At 36.5% G+C, this 20,520-nt stretch overlaps 1 protein-coding gene across 2 annotated transcripts; it reads left to right on the top strand.

Annotated features, from left to right (window-relative positions):
* Positions 1–9,984: 9,984 nt before the first annotated feature.
* LOC129876115 (uncharacterized) lies at positions 9,985–17,480 on the top strand. Of its 2 annotated transcripts, XM_055951439.1 has the most exons (5): positions 9,992–10,495; positions 12,091–13,027; positions 13,138–13,233; positions 15,916–16,052; positions 16,816–17,480. In XM_055951439.1, exons 1-5 carry the CDS (start codon positions 10,251–10,253, stop codon positions 16,976–16,978), a joined length of 1,578 nt encoding a protein of 525 aa, XP_055807414.1. In that variant the 5' UTR covers positions 9,992–10,250; the 3' UTR covers positions 16,979–17,480. The 2 variants fall into 2 exon arrangements, with proteins under 2 accessions (XP_055807415.1, XP_055807414.1); XM_055951440.1 differs by lacking the exon at positions 15,916–16,052 and having other exon boundaries at positions 9,985–10,495; positions 16,816–16,953.
* The last annotated feature ends 3,040 nt before the right edge of the window (positions 17,481–20,520 follow it).

The raw sequence follows: 20,520 nt of genomic DNA, 5'->3' as shown, positions 1-20,520 counted from the left end.
CAGATGGAGACGAAGGGAACGTGGTTACGGGTAATTCATAAGAGGTATGTAAAGCCTATCTCTCTTTTCTTTTGGCATGTCTTCAAGTTAAGTAACGAATGATATGATCTTGAGGGTAAATATACTCATAAATGCCAAGTGTAATCCACGGTCCTTATTTACTTCTTGATGAAAGCACTCTTACATAACTGAACTAGGGCTTCTCAAGCCTTCCATACTTAGGAAAGTGATAAGTATGTAAGGCTATCCCTTCTTTTCTTTGGCATGTCTTAGATGTAAGTTACGATTGATATGTACATGAAATGTGAGGATAATTCCACTCATAAAACTCCAAGTATGATTCATAAGTCTTGTCCACTTCTTGATGTTAGAACTCCTGCAATAACTGAGTGTTGCCTTTAAGTCTTCTATGTGATGAAAAGTAGTACATGTAAAACCTATCTCTTCTTTCTTTTGGAATGGCTTAATGTAATTCCAATTATGATCTTTGAGTATAACTCGTGACTTTTAGTCACTTCTGAACATTAAAAGTCTGAAAGTAGTTAAACTACTATTCCCGAGCCTTTTATATAGTGAATAGTAAATGGAGATGCCAGCTCCTTTTCCTAAAGGCTCTACAGTGATAAATGGTTCTAATTGCATAAGTTGTGTATTTGCTTGCATAAGCTATGTGGTATTGTCTTGATGCATGTTTGTGATTCCTGAGGCCCCAACTGATGTAATTCCTAATGACATCTAAAGGGCACTTCGAATAATTATTTCCGTAGTCTTTATGTAATGGTTCACTTGATAGTTTTATTGAGTCTCAGATGATAAGTTAATTGTATATGGTTACTCACTACTCTACTCGTACATGTTGTTAATACATCTTTCACCGAGTCCCATAGAAGGTCGGGTACGACCGAGTCCCATAAAGGGCCGGGTATGATATATGATGATATAAGTGTGATGGTATATTTCGTGAAATAAGGTGGTATGTATTGTAATATGATGGTATGTGTGTGATGGTATGTGTGGTGAAATATGGTGGTATATTTTGTAATAGCCAAGTATGTATGTATATGATGTTGGTACGCTATAGATGTACCCCACTCCCTTCACCGATCCCTCACTAAAGGGCTAGATATCTTATGTAGGCATACATATGAAAATATAGTGATACATTTGTGACCCCGAGCCCCATAATGAATCGGAGGTAATATGATGACCTATACGATAAGATTATACCGTATACAATGAAATGATGTCGTATGCGATGATGTGATGAAGTAATTTATATGATGATATGATGACATGTTAAGATGATGAAATAATTATGACACCGAGTTCATTAGAGGGCTGGGTACATTATATGAGAATGTATATGACTACATGTCAAAATGCAAGCACAATGAGTTGTTAAATGTTATATTTATTTCCTACATCCCTGTTTCAGTTGTTATCTCAGTTATGATGTGTTATGCTTTACATACTCAGTACATATATCGTACTGACCCTTCGCTCTCCGGAGGAGCTGTATTTCCTGCCCGCAGGTACATGTGTTCATTTCGGAGATCCTTCAACTTAGGATTTCCGATCAGCTATCTTGGAAGAGGTTCCACTATTCTAGAGCCTAGCTCTTGGTGCTGGTCATTTGATGTCGGCATTTGTTTATTCAGGGGTATGGCGGGGGCCCTGTCTCACCATATGTTATCGTTCATAACTCTTAGAGGTCTGTAGACATGTGTATGTAGGTTGTTTATAAGTTTGTTTCAGCTATGCCTATATGTCTTATTGTAAACGTTTTTATGTTACAGCAGCCTTGTGGGCTTGCGTGCTGTTTCATGATATGGTACGAATGAAAGAGGCTACATGTACCTGAAAAAGGTTTGACCCATTGGGATTTTTATGTATAGTATCACATCACACACAGTTCAACTTGACTATAGCTGATAGATACATGCCCAGTCGCGGCCTACGGGGTTGGGTCGTGACACACACATTAACAACATCACCTTCTCATGTGGAAGAAAATTATATTAACATCATATTAACTCCTACAACAGCCCACAAAACAATTACAACTTCAACTATTTAATTTCTTCATTCTCATCACATAATCCATGACAACAATAACCAAAATATTAATTTAAATCAGTTCACCAACTTCAAATAAAACAGCCCATACGGCTTCAACAACATTCTAACACCAACATACATAATTTCATACATCCAATTCACATTTACACATTCACAACACGTCCAAATTCATCTTAAAACATATAGAAAATGATTAACTCTTACCTTAACAAATTGGATCCTTAATTTGCTAAATTTAATTATCACGACCCAACCCTGTAGGCCATGACGAGTGTTCGAACTGGGCATTCGCATATATTGCTGCTATCTGGAAGTAAATTTGTCCCCTGTTTAAGTTATAGCATATCAACAAGCAGGATAACATATAAGCCGATGAGGTTTATCATAGGCACCACTGTATATACATGCATATACAACCCATACACAACCCACATACATGTCCATAGACCTCTAAGAGTAAGAACAGTAATATAAGGCGGGACAGGGCCCCCGCTATATCCATGACCAAATAAATATATACATCGAAGGTTAATATCAAAACTAGGCTCCGGCATAATGGAGTGCTTCTGAACTGCTAAGTGGAACTCCTACGCTGACAGATCCCCAAAATGTGTATCTGTACCTGCAGGCATGAATGCATCCCCCCTCGAGAAAGAAGGGTCAGTACGACATATGTACTAAGTATGTAAAGCATAGACATCATAAGGAGATTACAGTTGGCGTAGGGATGCAGGGGGCAAGTATAACATTTAACCATTTACCGTACTCGCATCGTATAAAAGAAAGTCATACATATTACCATCACGTATTGTGCCCGGCCCGTTAGGAAACTCGATGTACCATCTATATCATTCTGTCATCCTAAGCACATACATATTATTAACATTGTGGAATGTACAGCCCGAACCATATATATAGTAAGTATATACCGAGGAACGTATGGCCCAATCCGCACATCGTATAATAATGCCGAGAAATGATGGCCCAATCCACATATCATATAGTAATGCCGAGGAACATTCGGTCTGATCCACGTATCATATAGTAATGTCAAGGAATGTTTGGCCCAATCTACATATCATATAGTAATTCCAAGGAATGTTCGGTCCGATCCACATATCATATATCATACCCGGCCCTTTATGGGACTCGGTGTCATCATATTATCATATACCATACCCGACCCTTTATGGGAATCGGTGTCATTATATTATCATATATCATACCCGTCCCTTTATGGGACTCAGTGTCATAATTATCATATACTGTACCCAGCCCTTTATGGGACTCAGTGTCATAATCATCATATACCATACCCGGCCCTTTATGGGACTCGGTGTCATAATCATCATATACTATACCAGCCCTTTATGAGACTTGGTGAAAGATGTATTACAGTATACACGAATCAAGTAGTGAGTAATCATATACAATCTAAATCATTATAATAGACTCAATAATGTAAGAAGATTAAGCTATCGTCCGAGGACCAAAATAGTATTGTAGCCATCTCGAGTGCCTTCTAAATTCCATTGAGGCCAATATCACTTAGGATCTCGAGGACCCTAGACATGTACTAAAGTAATACTAATAATTCATAGAATCAGGGATACCCGTCGTCACATAGTCCTTAGGACTAGGAGCTTATGCATTTAGTAATTCTCAACCTATGGAGTTCAAGGAAAGTAGTTCAACTTACTATAAGAGTTTGACATTCAGAAGTCAATAAGAGATAAGATTACATTTAGGACTTAAAAGTGGAGTTACCCTAGAGCTCGTATCACATTTTACTTACAATTAGGACATGCCAAAGGAAGAGAAAGAATAAGCTTTACCTAGTCTCTACTTTTCCTCAAGGAGTCATCATTACATATATCGTACCCGGCCCATCATGGGCTCGGTATCATAACCTTATTATTGCATTAACTTACCATCATAGCACCACACTTATGTAAAATACATATCAAGAGGAAAGAAGGGTAGCTCTACTTACTTATGCCAAAATATGCCAAGAGAAAGGAGATAACTTCACATACTTACTACTCTCCATCATATAGAAGCCTTGAGAGGCAATAACTCAACTAGTATACGAATTCTACCATCGAAAAGTGAATAAGACTTATGAGTCATACTTGGGGTTATATGAATGTAATTATTCCCACATTTCATATATCAATCACTTAAGGCTAAGACATGCCAAAAGAAAAGAAAGGGTAAGCTTCACATACCTCTTAAGGATTACTCTTACATGTTCGCCTCGTCGTCTCTTGAACCTATTTAACATGAAAGTAATACTAAGGTTAATGAACTTTCACTTTCCAATTTCCAACTCTACACTCAAGTACTCATAGGAGTTATTTCCTTATCCATTAGCCTTAACTAGTTTGTTACTTGTTCCGAACCTACCGAAAATCGGGCAACATCTCCCCTATAACTTCAATATCCCCGAGATTTCAACTCGGCCACAATGTCAACAACCATACCAATAACAAAAACCAGAAGAATATTTACAAGTAAATCACTTCAACCTTACACAATACAAGCTCCTAACAACTAGCTCCAAACTATGATATAAAATAGAGTTTTTAATCTTTGTTTCGCAAAATCTTTAATCATACCAAATAGAGGGTCGTGTGGCTGCAACCATTAGCACCTACACCCTTGTTAAAAAACTTTGAAGCCCTACAACATGCAACCCAACCAGCTGCACCCACAGCACCACAATGACAACTCACTACTCGACTTTGATTTAACGCTAGCGACATCAATTTAGTTTGTTTCTAACGTCAAGCATCCTTATGCAATTATTTCACTTCCATACTCATTTAAGATATGTAATATACCCTATAACAATATCATAAACATCAATTTGAAAGAGAAAGCCTTACCTTATCCGAAACTCGCCAAAATTTGCCTTAAAAGTTCCTTTAGCACGCCTAAAACTTCGTGGCTGTTTGATAACATTTTGGGCAGCTCCAAACCATATATTTTCATTAATAACACCTTCATAAAATAATGGTGCACCCTAGGTAATTAATTTCCAGAACAAAATCAGAGACTTACCTTTTTTTCTCCTCCAAAACTGAAGCTCTCTCTTCTCTCTAGCTCAAGTTTCTCTTCTCTTTTCTTCTAGACTTTTCTTGAATTATTTTTGGATAAAAAGAAACTTAAAGGATAAGGATGACTTAAAAGTCTTCAAAACATCTATATATAGGCCACCTTAAGGGGTGACACATGTCAACCCCTAAGTGGTGACACGTGTCAAGCCCTTATAGGGCCAACGCATCACCCCCTCCACTTAGGGGCTTCCACGTGGCATGTGGGGGACCACTCCCTTGCTGTAGCTGCTGCCATGTGGAAATCCCTCATGCTGCCATATGGCACTCTCTCATGGGCTGCCACATGTTGCTTTCTTTTCCTCCTCTTGGGTTCATAATCTCGTCTTACTTTACGAACCTACGTAATCCTTACTACGTAACCTTGGTATGTACTCAAGTAGATTAAGTATGTAGGATTTTCAAATTGGTAGCTTACATAAGTAAGTCGAGTCCTACGACTCATTATTTGGCCTCCAATTCCTTCTAGATTCTCATAATCACATTTTCAATCTTCCCTTCTATGGGGTGCCATATTCTCCCTTCCTTAGAGTTGTTTGATAGCGTCATAGATTATCTTGCTCACATGACAACTTATACGAAGCTTACGATCCTTTCAAGAAATTTAAGAAGCTTAAATAAAAACTTAAGAAGCTTGAGAACCTTCCAAGAAACTCAAAAACCTCTCAAGATACAAAAGTCTTTCAAGGTACAAAAGTATGGGGTGTAACATTAATGACTTCAATTAATTCAATCTTGCTGCCCCTAGATCAATCCCATGTTGCTATGGACCTTCTAAAGGGTTGAATTACCTTGTAATATTAATTTTCTAATCACAAAACTTGAGACCTTCCATGGTTAGTCATGGACAAAGCTTCATCTTTCTCTATCTCTATATTTCTTGAAATGTTGAAGATAAGAAATGAGCCCTTAGTAATCTTGGTTTATATATGCTGCCTATTTGATTGACATGTGTCCAGCCCTTGACATGTGTCCCATTAATATTCCATGAGCCAATCAAATTCAACCACATTTTATGGGGCCCACTTAGTGGTCTAATTAAACTAATTAATTACTAATTCTCACTTAATAATTCAATCATGGTAAATTTATCCCAAATCTCCACTAGTATTCCTACTAACTGTTATTAATTAGCAAACCGCACAATTATTAAAATTAGAATTAAAAGTCCTTGTCTCATATCCAAAAATAATCTTGTCCTCGGACTTATGTCGATTAGTTCACGAATAATCCTTCGTATAAAAATATGGGATATAACACCTTTAGCCGCGCTACATCTTGCTACGAAAAGAAATAATGTAGCTAAAGTGTTTAGCCAATGAAAAGTTTATATTTAGCTAGAATAAATTTGGTAGTAATAAATGCATTTTTTGTAGTGTCTCTCTAAAGTCTTCTCTCAAGAGCTTTCTTCTCCCTCAAGCTAATTTCAAGAGAAATCAAGTCAAGTCTCAAATCAAGAGCAAAATTAGGGTTTCTAAAAACCAAGGTATGTGGGAATTCATCCATGGGCCCTTACACCCACGGAGTCCCAAGTTTTCTTTCAAAATCTCTTATGAATTCTTTTTCTAAAAGCCCTTATGAATTCTTTTTCTAAAAGCCCTAGTTTCATGAATTTGCATTCGGTCTTCTTAATTATGATGTATTTTATTATTATTAGTCTAAATATGGATAATTCACATCATATTGCATGATTTCAAGACGAATTTCAAAGACCCATGCTATATGCTAGTTTAAAGTATGTTTTTAATGAATCATGATCATGAATTTCAATGAATGTTTTATGAATGCTTATCAAAGCTCATGAATGACTCATGAAAGATTATGAATGATATTTAAAGGATATTTTAAGAAAGAATTTATGGTGTGACAAGGTAGTTCTCGCACAATCATGTTATAGAGATGAAAGAACATTCTTACCAACTCATGGATTCTTATGAATCAATCATATTAATGAGCTACTCTTATAATTTTTTTATGATGAGGATTGATATTTTTATTTTCTTTCCTAATAATATAATGACTATGTGTTGGGATAATGACTAAGCGCCGAGAGGACTTTAAGGTAGGGTTCAGCCTAGTAGCCTTTGATCTACCTAAGAAACTCTTAGTAGAAACCTTTAGTCCCTAACTACGTTGCCCACGTAGGTTCAAACTGACAATATGTGGTAGCTAGTGGATTCACATATAGCACAAAGTTAGAAAAAGTACCATCACAGAGTCCACCTTGACAAAGTAGCCTCTTCCTTCTCGATGTGGGAGTACATCAGATTCCATGTTATAGCTCGCATAGTCTTATATGTCGGTTAAAGGTCCTATCCATATCAAGGTTTATGAAAAGGTATAAAGTTCTCATGGTGATGTTTTGATGCATTGATCATATGATGATATGTTTTAAGATTTTCATGATTGTTTTTCTCATGTTTTAAGATATTGGTCATGTATCTCATGATTCATATTGATTATGTCCTATATTCATTGTTCATGCATACTTCTCACACATTTAGTGTATTCCATTTACTAATGCATATTTTTGCCTACATTGTATCATAATGTAGAGACAGACGATCATCACACACCTCTTATTCGTGAGTAAAGTTGAACTTGTACTTTTATTGTGGTGAGTTCTCATGTTTTGAGGAGTGAAATTTTATTCTCCTTATGTCTTTATTACTTTCTTATGTTGTCATGGATGAGCTAGGAGTTTGTCTTATGCCCCCATCTAGTTAGTAGAAGTATGTTGGATTTCATAGAGTCTATGTTGTCTTTCATTCGAGTTTGAGACTTGTTCTCCTTTATTGAGACTTTTCATGTTGAGACTTATTTCTGCATTTTATGTTTTGGCTTTTATTTTTTTACTTACCTTATGTATGCTCATAAATGATATGCTAAGAGGCTTGGTTAGGGTCCCTCAAAATTCTAGTTATCGTGTCACTCCTAGGCTCTAGCTTGGGTCGTGATAGTAACTCATAAGTGATTGTTGTCAGTCAGAGAAACTCCCCATAAGTTTATATTATTTTATACTAAGTTGTATTATATATTGTATTTTGTAAAGCATCATCCTATTTTCATGTTGCATCCTTTATCTTGAGTCGAGTTACTTTAGTATTGATTCTTTTGAGTATTCATGAGTATGTTTTCTTTCAGCCATTTTACATACCGTACATTCTATGTACTGATGTCATTTGACCTACATTAGTTTATGATGCAGATGCAAGTGTTAGAGATCATCGACATGGGCATCGTTGAGGATCTATCTTCTCTAGCTTTTGGTGAGACCTCTTTGTTTAGAGGAGCCCCTTCGTTATCAGTTTTTTTTATTTTATTAGTTCTTTTGAGGTAGATGTGAGCTTGTCTCAGCACCTTCTTAGTAGACAGTTAGGGCTTTATAGTTCGAGTAAAGTGAAGTTGGTATGAGTCTCTCAGAGTCTGTTTTAAAATATGATTTTTATTATTGAGTTATAACGTTGAGTTATATTTTCATTGGAGTACTTTGAATTATTATTTAAAGATTGATGGGGATGTTTTATAAATGTCCACTTGAGTTATGTTTTTCATGAGTTGAGTCTTCCACTGAGTAAGTTAGCTAAACCAAAGGATTCGCTTGGGACCAACAATGATTTCAAGTGCCGGCCACGTCTAGGATGTAGGCTCAGGGTGTGACATTTTCACCAAGTGCCATCACAGTAGACCAAAGAAATGTTCCCAAAACAACACACATATATACAATAAACTAAAGGACAACAATATTAAAGAGAAAAGAAACATTCAACTCTCACTAAGAATCATATACAATTTATGCAGATACCATAAACCGGTCTATCAAACCCTAATTATGGTCATTATCGGTGTTGTAGAGGATGGTTCTTCTGCCCCAACCTATGAGAGCTTGTACTCCTTCCTGGTATGTCTCTGGGACATACAAACGAATCAAATGGTTAAGGGTGACAGGCTACTTAACCAAGTTAGAAAGGTATCAAAGACAATCGACTACCCTCTAAGATCATTGTCCAAGATTTGCCAAGTAGACTAGATATAGATGGTAGAAATCAAGAATGACATCATTAATAAGAGACGTGAACCACAAAGTGAAGAGGTTAGTGTAGACGAGGAGAAACTTGTCCTCTGATTGGTGATTCAATCATTTTCCGTAGGGTAAGAATCAGACTGTGTTGTCCCCTGGCACACCTAACAAACGACTCGGCTGGATCACACACTAATAAATTACCAACTAATTTGCTAAGATCAATGACTTGATTTTGATGTGTGACCGGGACGCACAATTATTGTTGAAAAACCACTTTTGAGGGATGATTCAATTATAATGGGCTCATGAAGCTCACCCTTATTTGATCGTTTCCTCTTTACCAAAGAGCCCCCCACATCAATAAAATCCTCCTGAATAGTGGAAACAACCAATAATAAGGGAATAAGCGCTTCAAAACTACCATGAATAGTAGACAAATTCTCTAAAGAAGGGAAAGGACTGGAAGACATATAACATACCTGAGCAGAGTCATAAAGAAAATATGGAAATATGGAGAGGGCCAATCAAAAAAATGACGAATGCTAGAGAACTCTAACAAGAAATACAAGAAAATGAAGTTGCAAAATGGCTCGAGATGATTGAAAAATGGAAAAAAAGAAGGCTAATTGAGAAGTTTTTAAAATGTGAAATGAAAATTATGTTCACAATTATAACTTAAGCTCTCAAATTCTTACTAGTTCGATAACATTGCGTGACAATTACTTTGGAGATAAAGGTGCGACACACCAACCTTTTAAAAGAAGAAGATTAAAAAAAACAGCAAAAAAAGAGAGAAAAGAGAGTACGTTGCTTTAAGTTTAAGCCGCCAATTATCAATAAACACTGTCTGATCGTTCACTAATTGCAGCCAGATCTGGTGGACCGCACACGCTTTACAGGCGCGTAAGACCAATATCTTCACCGGTAACCGATTTAAAATTCCGATATCCTCTCTTACTCAACCTCCACCAAACTCGTTGATCTATTCTCCATCCTCTCTCAATTCATCGCCTGGATTTGCGCCTTCATCCATGGCTTGCATTTCAGTTCAGTGTTTAGTCACTGCACTACAACTACTGCCTACTCTCGCAATACTATTATCACACTTCAGATCAGTGGAATCCTCAATTCACATCTATGACAGAGATCTGTTCAGAGAAGTCGGAAATGCTTACCTTGTCTCCGGCGGAAGTGAAGGCTTCGCCTCCTCCCGCTTCATTCCTCCGCCGCGTCGCCCATTTCGTTCTACGGCCCATGATGGGCTCTCTTATATCAGGTGAACTCTTCAATTAGTCTTGAGCTCCAACTATATATGTGTCTGTGTATATATGCATTCAAGAATTGGAATGGCAACCTTAGGAATCAAAGTCTAAATCCAGTTGAGGGACATTGTTTCCATCTGTCCCAACTCCCAAGTTCTGGTTTGATTTGGGGGGAGTTAGTCGGGGTGATCAAGCTGAGTAAGATACTATTAAGAGTTTTTTTTAGAACTATTATATATAATTCTAAAAAAAAAGCTTGATCACCCCTACCACCTCCCACCCGAACAAACCATATATATACAATAAGAAGAAGAGGAATACTGCATTACTTTAAATCCTAGATCCACCTAAAAGCTTAAATACTGGATCCAGGATTACGCAACTTTAAATCTTGGATCCACCTTGATAGCTGGTTCAGTCATAATTGCAAGTGTATATCTGTTATGTACACTGTAACCACTGACCTTAGGTACATCATTACCACTGCCTTTAAATCTTAGATCCACCTTTGATAGCTGGTTGATATGTAATTGCAGGTTTATGTGTGTGTGATAGATTACCCACAAATTTTATGGAAAGATGGTCAGATCTAAATTGATATTTGGTCTGCACTTATTGTTAAATCTCCCAAAGATCTATTGCGATGTTGGAGCAGTTTAAGGGACAGTACTGCTAGATAGATTTTTGAGTTGTCATGGATGTTTGAGTTGTACAATTTTACAAACACAAAATTCCACGATTGAAGCTACTCATATACAGTAAGATTAAATCTTTTTGTTGTTTTAGGCTGACTTTAGAGGTTGGATTTCACTATGGCTAAGCTGTCTATAAGATTAGATAGCAGGACACAGGTGGAACTTACTGCTGCTAAAAAATGCCAGATAGAACATGCTGGTGCCAAGGTTTTCTCCCCTTAAATGGGAAGTAGGGAGGTTGAGTCAAGATTAAAGTCAATTCAAAAGAGTTCGAGCAAATTAGATACACCCTCTGTCCCAAAAAGGAATGACATAGAACAGAATATGAGAATCCCCAAAAAATGTTTGAGAGTCTACATATCACACTTTTGTTGTGAATTCAGACATTAGTTCCTAATTTTTTAATTAAAAAGAATCTCTATCTTTAACTATATAAGAAGTAGGAGATATCACATATCCATATGGTTAAAATATCTAGCAATGTTTAAAATATCACAGTAAAATGGAAGTTGTTTGACTTCCTAAATAGTAGTAGTTCCATTATAAATTGGACAAAGGGAGTATCTTAGTTTTGAGTTGACTATGGTCTAGTTATTGAAGTTGTTTGACTGGCTGGATCCATGGTATATTACACAGTGTAGGTAAGATATAATGGCTAGAGTTGGAAATCAATGCTGTCAATGGAAAATATGATGCAATATGCACAGTAAAATGATTCTTCTAAAATATACGTGAGAGAAAGATGAACATATTGAATTGGAGCATCTTTCTGAAATTAGCTTGTGAGGACAAAATAAAATAAGCACTGTTATTACTGTTACTTTTTTTTGGGTGGGGTGGGGGCATGGGTGTTGGGCTCAGTGACATTGTTTGTAACCTATTGCATTAGTATCTGATGATTTGAACATGTGAAGGTTTGAGAATATCACATTTTGGAGGAGCAAAGCAGCTGCAGACCAGCATCCAACTATGTCGTATAATAGTGGGTTGGTTCAAATCATAATATTTGAGGCTGCAGATCGTGACAATATTGGTGGTTCGCCATATGGTGGGCAAAGGTCCATTTGTTGCACTGCTGATCTTGCTAAACTTGAAGGTTGCAAGCAAGGGGAAGTCATTAGAACACCTTCAGTGACTGATGCTACTTGGCCAATGGTGTTGAATGTAAACTTTAGAGGAAAACAATTATTAGTCCAATTGAAGAAGAAGGAGGTTTACATAAAAAAGACGGGGATGTATAACCTCTTCTTCATCTCCTGTGATCCTAAGCTTAAGGGAATGAAGGTATCTGGGAGGACAGTATGGAAAAATCCTGATGGATATTTGCCTGGTCGAATGTCGCCCCTAATGAAGTTTTATGCTATAATGACCGTAGCATATATACTTCTCGCTGCAAGCTGGTGTCTTCAGTATGTCAGACACCGGCAGGACGTTCTGCCGCTCCAGTACTGCATCACTGGAGTTATTGCCCTTGGGTTATTGGAGATGATATTTTGGTATTTTGATTATGCTTATTTCAACAATACTGGTGCAAGGCCTGTGGGACTCACGACTTGGGTTGTTTCAATTGGAGCCACAAGGAAAACTGTTTCACGCCTTCTTATTCTTTCTATCTCAATGGGTTATGGTGTTGTTCGCCCTACCCTTGGTGGTCTCACCACAAAGGTGCTCCTTCTTGGAATAACTTATTTTGTGGCATCTATATTGCTAAACAGTAGCGAATACGTTGGTACAATAAATGACATTGCAGGGCGAGCAAGAATCCTGTTGGTCCTTCCTGATGCATTATTAGATGCATTTTTGATCTTATGGATTTTCACTTCTCTTTCAAAGACACTGGAGCAGCTGCAGGTATCATCTTAGTGTTTTTATTGAAACTGTATACAACTACATCTTGCAAATGCCTCATCTCCTTTTTTACTCATAAAATGTCTGATTCTCACAAGACTTGTTTTCTTCAGGCAAAGAGGAGTTCTGTGAAGTTGGATATTTACAGACAATTTTCAAATGCATTAGCAATCACTGTCATTGCTTCAGTTGCATGGATAGGATATGAGGTTTGTGTTTGATGCATGAACTTTAGAAATCAAATCAATAAGTCTTTTTAATTTGATCACCATGATATAACTACTTAGAGGCTTGTCCTATAAGTTTTGTGTTCTTTCTGAAGAGTAGCTTGTTACAATTTGGTAACCTATGCACATACCAATCCACTTTTAAAGCATGAGGAATTAAATTTACCTAATGATTTGAAAGTGGCTTGATATGTGCATATATGTACCCCTTAAAAACTTTCTTGAATTGAAGTGCAGTCCACTGCTTCATGAATTAGGAATTTATTTAGTACGTATAGAAATTGGGTTTATTGTAATTCCCTTGTTTAAAAGGTTCACTAAATGTCATGCTGCCCGATTGCTCCAAAGGCTTAGTTCAATTGACAATGGTTAAGGTACTTGTGATGTAAGTCACAGATTTGAGCCTTGCACCAAGTGAATTAAGTGGATCCAGAAAGATTTCTCTGTCTTCAGAAATATAAATTAGTCATCCCCAAGAGAGGAAATATTTAGTCATCCCTATCTTGGCTCAATATAACAAGGAAATGGGGAGATCGACGATAATGTCGCACATCGTATTAGAGCGGGGTGGATGAAATGAAGGCTTGCATCTGAAATCCTATGTGATAAGAATGTGCCACCAAGACTTGAAGTACCTTCTATAGAGTGGTTAGACCAACTATGTTGCATGGGTTAAAGTATTGAACAATCAAGAACTCACACATTCCAAAGATGAAAGTAGCGAAAATGAGCATGCTAAGATGGATATGTGGGCATACTAGGAGAGATAAGATTAGCAACGAAGATATACGAGGCAAGGGTGGAGTGACCTCCGTGGTGGACAAGATGAAGGAAATGAGATTGAGATGGTTTAGGCATGTGAAGAGGAGAAGTACAGAAGCTCCAGTGAGGAGTGAGTAGGTGTGAGAGGATGGTAGTGGTAGGTCTAAGGAGAGGTAGAGGTAGACCGAAGAAGAATTGGGGTGAAGTAATTAGACAAGACTTGACGCATCTTTAGCTCACCAAGGACATGACCCTTGAAGAGAGCATGGAGGTCGAGGATTAGGATAGAAAGTTAGTTGGTAGCCGAATGATTTCTCTATTCTTTGCGGGAGAGGATGATTCTAGTTGAATCACCTTTTGCTCCCTCTTCTTCTTATCAATACTATCAAAATTGTTCTTGTATTATCTTTGGTTATCCTACTAATTTTGCTTTTCTACTTTAGATACTTTCCTTTTCCTTAGTATTTTCATCATTGCTTCTTCACTCTGGTATTTTTCAAACCTATTATTGAAAACACTTTTCTTGAGCTGAGGATCTATCGGAAACAAACTCTCAACCTTACGCAAGGTGGGTTAAGGTTAGCGTACACTCTACCCTCCCAGACCCCACTTGTGGGATCACATTGGTATGTTGTTGAGTGAAATATTTGAACTGTGTGGTTATTTTCTGAGTAGTTGCTGGAAACTGTATAATATAGGAACCACTCTTTGATAAATCTCTTGTGCTTTTGGCGTAATGCCACCTAGGAGACGAATATTTGTTTCAGATAAGCTAACAATTGTTGACCCATCTATGGAAAGATACTCAAGTCATAGTTTCTCATACCGAATTGTGCATTTAGAACCTAATTTCAAAGCAAATCCTGGGCCAAGTTATTTAGTGCTATGGGATGAAGAAGGTAGGAATCTCTTATACAGACTATACAGTTCCATTAATTTAATTAAAGCTTGTTATAATTTAGGCCTAGTTGGCTATGATTTTTCCTGGAAAAGGCTTGATAGGGTCAGTTGGTCTGGCGCTTCAAGGCTGTCTTCGAAACAGAGAAAAATTGTTCAACCATCACAAGAGAAATCGTACAATCAGTTGTAGTCAATATAGCTAATAATTAATATTAAAGGTTGGTTCTCAGTAATGTTGATTTTAAAGGTACTTGGAAATATTGTTTCAACTGCTTTGTGATGTGTGTTAGTTTTGGGGTAATTTCTAGATTTTTCAATGGGAATATATTGTTCGAAGTAATCCAAAGAGAAGTAGGTTTCTTTATGACCATTTTATACCCCAGCTTTCGGTATTCAAATGTATTTTGTTTTGAGGAAAACAGAAACCCATTCCATAGAATTTCTTCTGTCGGTCAGATACTTGGAAGTCCGTGATTATTTTCCACTACAAGTTGCCCATAAAAGATCATTACCTAGTAAGCTATAGAACTACCAAGTACTGTATGCCCTTGTGGTTGCTATTCTTCTTCGGGGTGGAACTGATCATTCTGTCAGATCTTCTCCTCAAAGTATCTTTCTTTGCCCTGTTGACAAGAGAGAGATAGCCTGTCGAAATGACCTAGAATCATGAGATTTGGGGTTTGATTCTCCAAGGGGCTAGTGGAAAGCCATGTTGGCAACTGGAGAAGTGGAGGGGCTTTGCGGAGTGGGGTTTAGTGTATGAAAAGAAAAAAAAAGTTCCAATCTGTTTGATCTATGGCACCAGTAATCTCTTGGAAGATGGAGTTTGTTTTAGAAGAAACTTCTATTACCAGCTCCATTTGTTGATCTGTTGTATTTCAGTTTTCCCCATCATCATATCCAAGTATGCTGAGTGTTAATGGTCTTCTCTTTAATCCTGGATGAATGTTTTGGGGATTCCCGCAACCTGCAAAGCTTAAATCGTCTAGTCCTTTCCTGCAGGTTTACTTCAAAGCAACAGATCCCTTCAATGAGAGGTGGCAGGGAAGTTGGATCATCACTGCTTTCTGGGATATTCTCGCCTTTGGACTGCTGTGTGTCATCTGCTACCTATGGGCACCATCTCAGACCTCGCAACGGTAGATATTTTGGAAGAGTCATAAGTAGCGTTGTTCTTTAATCTTGAGTGATCCAGTAAAACATTTGATGCAGGAAGAGAAAAATGGTCAAACATTAATTGCCTGAAAGATACAACATATAAATTATTTGAAAAAGAGAATGCATCCATGGTTTATCCTGACATGACATTGTTTTTGGTTCTTCCAAAGACTAAGCATGAAACAGAAGTTCTTGTCTTAGATGCTCAGTTTCATTTATACTTTATACATAATTTTCCCTTCCATATTTCCTCCCCCCTCTATGTTACTATCTGAAGTAGCAGGTCTTTTGTTCAATACAATTTCATCATCTCTATATGTTTTGTCTTAGTTTTTGTGTGAAGGATTAAACTTCACCATTTCAACATTTATCTAGTCAATTGAATTATAATTCAACTTTGGCAAAGTTTATCATTAGTAAACAGGATAAATCCATATCCTAATGAATCCAGATTTGGGAACTGCCAGAAAAGGGCAGGCTCCTAATGTTACCATTCTCTTGGACTAGCCATTTCTCAAAAAGTTACCTATCTTTTACTGTGGCAATTCGTCAGGGGTAATAATGCAGCAAAGCTAGTTTTGCTTGTTGTTAGAAGACACAATTTCTTTTCTCAAATTACAGCCAGACATTTCAATAAGATGTGAAAAGTTCTGAAGTGTTTTTAGGCTTTAATTTTCTGGAGCTGTAATACCTCTTCAACCTTTCCTTTTTTTGCTTTTAACTGACACGAAGTTTTCATTCCAGATATGCATACTCTGATGCAAGGGGTGAAGATGAGGATGAAGAAAATGAATCCTTATGCAAAGAAACTTCACAAGGTGACATTGGTCTTATCAAAATGGATAGGAAGGAAGGTAGCGACAGTTCAGATGCAGAAGATGATACACAAGAGGGTAAAAGGGAATGATAGGTGAATTTTGAAAGCTTGCTTATAGAGATCAATAACATGATGAAGATCCAGTAAAGGGAATAATTGGCTCTGCTAAACGCAAACTTCACAAAATTAACTGATTGAATTTATACGGTAAAGTGTGCTGCACGATTTTCGACAAACCACAGAAGAAGAATCCATACATGGTTTGAATTTTGTGAAGTGTTCATTTGAAAAATGAAACTGGAGATGAGTGATGCCATACTTCGTGTTGTAAGTAAGTGGTAGCCATTTATCACCTCACATATGAACTTCAGATGTGTTCCATTTCTGAAAGAGTTAGAAAAATGCTTCCAAGGTCTAATTTGAGGGACTATCTTATATTTAGTGGCAGTTTTGTTCAGTGCAAGCTATCTGAAAGTTAAGGGTGTGAATCAGTTAAATGTAGTTCTTTAAATGCTTGCCTTTTCTTTTCTTTAGTTCCTATAACATTGGGGAATAAGCTGATTATGCAGAACTCCTGTATATTTGTCATATATATCCATGATTCTTAACGTTTTTGTAACACCTCATAGTTTCAGGCGAAGGATTTAAGTCTTCAAATGTGGGTAAGTAGAATTGGACCTCGAATATGCCTTAAATTATGCATGATCGTGGGGAAGTCTATACATGATATTTTATATTGTGTTCTCGGGAAAACGATGACGCGATAATATTAACACCCTAACATCAAAAAATCCTTCAAATAACATCAATTCACAATTGAATGCGATGATGAGGAATTTCATAACGGGGGTGAAAAGTTCTTGCTGGTATCGTTTAATGGGCTACAAGAATCGGTTGGTATGTATTCTTAAATATTTTCCCCAAGCACGTACCTCTTACTTCACACACACATATATATACTAGTTTCTGCACATGTGTATCTTAAACTTTTTTGATATACATTTAACTTGAATAACCACATAAAATTATTTAACCATTTCCCAGAGTAACCAAAATAAAGATTTAAGAATAGACTCAATTTTCTTGACAATAACTCAATTGTTTTATTTTACATTCCAAGAAATTGAAATGACTCGGATATGAAACTCTTTGTTGTAATTAAAAACCAAATATAATTACTTGAGAGACCAACGTGTGATATTATTTAATAATTATAATTAGACAAAAGTTAATCAATTAAATTTTAGGAAAATGGAAAAAGAATTTAGAGAGTAAGCCCATAAAAGAATATCTCCATCAGCCACCCTCACCGTCCCTCTTCATTTTAACTAAATAACCTAAAAATGATTGCATACATTTCCATGTTTTGTAATTGAAAAACAAAAATATGGTAAAATCTAAAAATAGGAAGAAAAAAATTAGCATTTCAAAACAACTATTATTGGGGGGAGGGGGGGGGGGGGGGATAACACATCAATATGACCAAAAAAACAAAACAAGGTAATAAAATTACATCTAAAGTACCAATAAATTATAGGTCCAAAAAGTTAAGTGAAATTAAAGTACATGAATTTTTTCCCCCAAAGAAATGGATCTAGCGTCATCAGAACAAAAATTCATTTCCTGAAATTTTTATCTTGAAATTTTACATAATTCACAGCGTTATAGTAATGAGAGCATGTAAAAAAGTAAAAGTTTTCTAATGGCATGACAATCAACCTAATATAAGAATTTACAGCACAAGTTATATAACAAAGGTGCACTATTTTCTATTGAAACCAATAATGACTATATCGTAGTTAAAAAACTTCATAACCGAAGATATTCATTTCATTATAGTAACTATAAAGAGTTACAATTATAAAATTGGCGAACACTACTAAAAGGTAACAAAAAAAAGATTTTTTTTTCCTACCTGATTTAACATTCGGAGATAACTAGCAAATATGCCAAAAAGGGGGAAAAGTTTCCAATTCACAATGATCCGATAAAATGAACAATTGTTTAGTTTTATTAAAAAAAAAAGAATGGGAGAAAAGGCTGAATGATGGACATGTACTAATAATTGTTAAAAGTTTGAATAATAGGCACTGAATGTACGTTATAAAATTTAAAGGTAGAGATAATAACTTAGAATTTGAATAGATTGAAGTAAGTGGTATCAAATTATTTTATTATTTTACTGGGGAAAGATATTAATTTTTGCTACAAGAATATTCTAGCAATAGTGTAATTTCAATCCAATTGAAGAATGAAGAATGGCCATTGAGATATATAGTTTGGATATATGTTAGAAATTTTTGTGCAACTCTTTAAATTCGCTTTTTGTACTATCATTTGTCGGATAGTAAATTTATAATTTAATACAAAAATATTATGAAAATATTATGATTTAACAAACTATGGAGAGTAGGATCTGGTAGAGGGACCTGATCCTTTAAGTTGTGGTCCTTTCTGACAAGATAGTGGAGTGCTAGTGTAAAGCTGCCAAATAGTAGGTGGGCACGATAGCAGAGGAGCAAAGTTCTCGTTCAATGGCGTGTTGTCTCTCATATACATAAGAGATATTGACAAGAAACAACTTAGTGTTTGCAATTAAGACTATTCAAAGCAAAAGTCATTTTCTCAAGCTTGAGGCCCCGAAAGTTGAAAAGTTGAAAGGATGAGTTGCAAAAAAGAAATTTGAGAAAAATTGGTCTGAGGCTCGCCAAAAGGAACTGGCAACTCTCAAATTGTGCCTTGGAGACTCGCCAAAAGGGACCTAGAGCTCGCAAAAATTCTCGAGCGTTTTGCTCAGAAACAGGGATGATTAGCGAGTACGAGGAAAGGTTGGTGATTCGCCAAAGGCATTCTGCGAGCTGAGCTTGCTCACCTAAATATTCAGCAAAGTTAACAGAAAAGAAGAGGTTGGGCGAAGAGAAGGGTAAGTTGGTGACTTGCCGATGTGTTCGGCGAACTGGGTTGAGCTTGCTAAGTTTTTCAGAGCTCTTTACTTAGTACTCAGGCTAAGTTGGCGGGGTTTGGGGGATGATTGGTATCTCTCCGACTGGATCGGCAAGCACGGCCTATCTCGCCCATTACACCCCATCAGTTATTTAATTGGGGTATTTTTATCTATTCTGATTCATTAAATCCCTAGACTACGTTGTTTTAAGCTTATATTCTAAACCTATAACTATCCAAATCCTTTGAATTCCCCACATTCACTCTCCAATCCCTAATTACAACAATCCTCTCTCTAAAATACTTTCCAAAGGAATTTCTTCTCTTCCAAGCTAAGGATCTTCAAGGGTCAAGTTCAAGTCTCCAAATTCACTGTATTTAGGGCTTAATTGATCAAGGTATGTGGGAATTCATCCATGGATCCTTCCATCCATGGAGTCCCAAGGTTTTCTCTAAATTCTCCTTTATGAAGTCTATTCCTAAGCCTTAATTCTTAAGAAATTGCATTAGGTCAAATCAAGTATAGTTTCTCTCATTATCATTGATTTACTTATGCATGAATTGAGTTAAATTGCATGATTTCAAGTTAATTTTCTTGAACCCATGTATGATGTTAATTTCAAGTATGAAATATGAAGCTATGATCGTGACTTGATAAAGTATTTTATGAAAAACTATGATGATGTTTG

Source organism: Solanum dulcamara, chromosome 12 (genome assembly GCF_947179165.1).
Source record: "Solanum dulcamara chromosome 12, daSolDulc1.2, whole genome shotgun sequence".
Classification (NCBI taxonomy): Eukaryota; Viridiplantae; Streptophyta; class Magnoliopsida; order Solanales; family Solanaceae; genus Solanum; species Solanum dulcamara.
The sequence above is the reverse complement of the archived record's forward strand: the minus strand, read 5'-3'. Positions and strand labels throughout refer to the sequence as shown.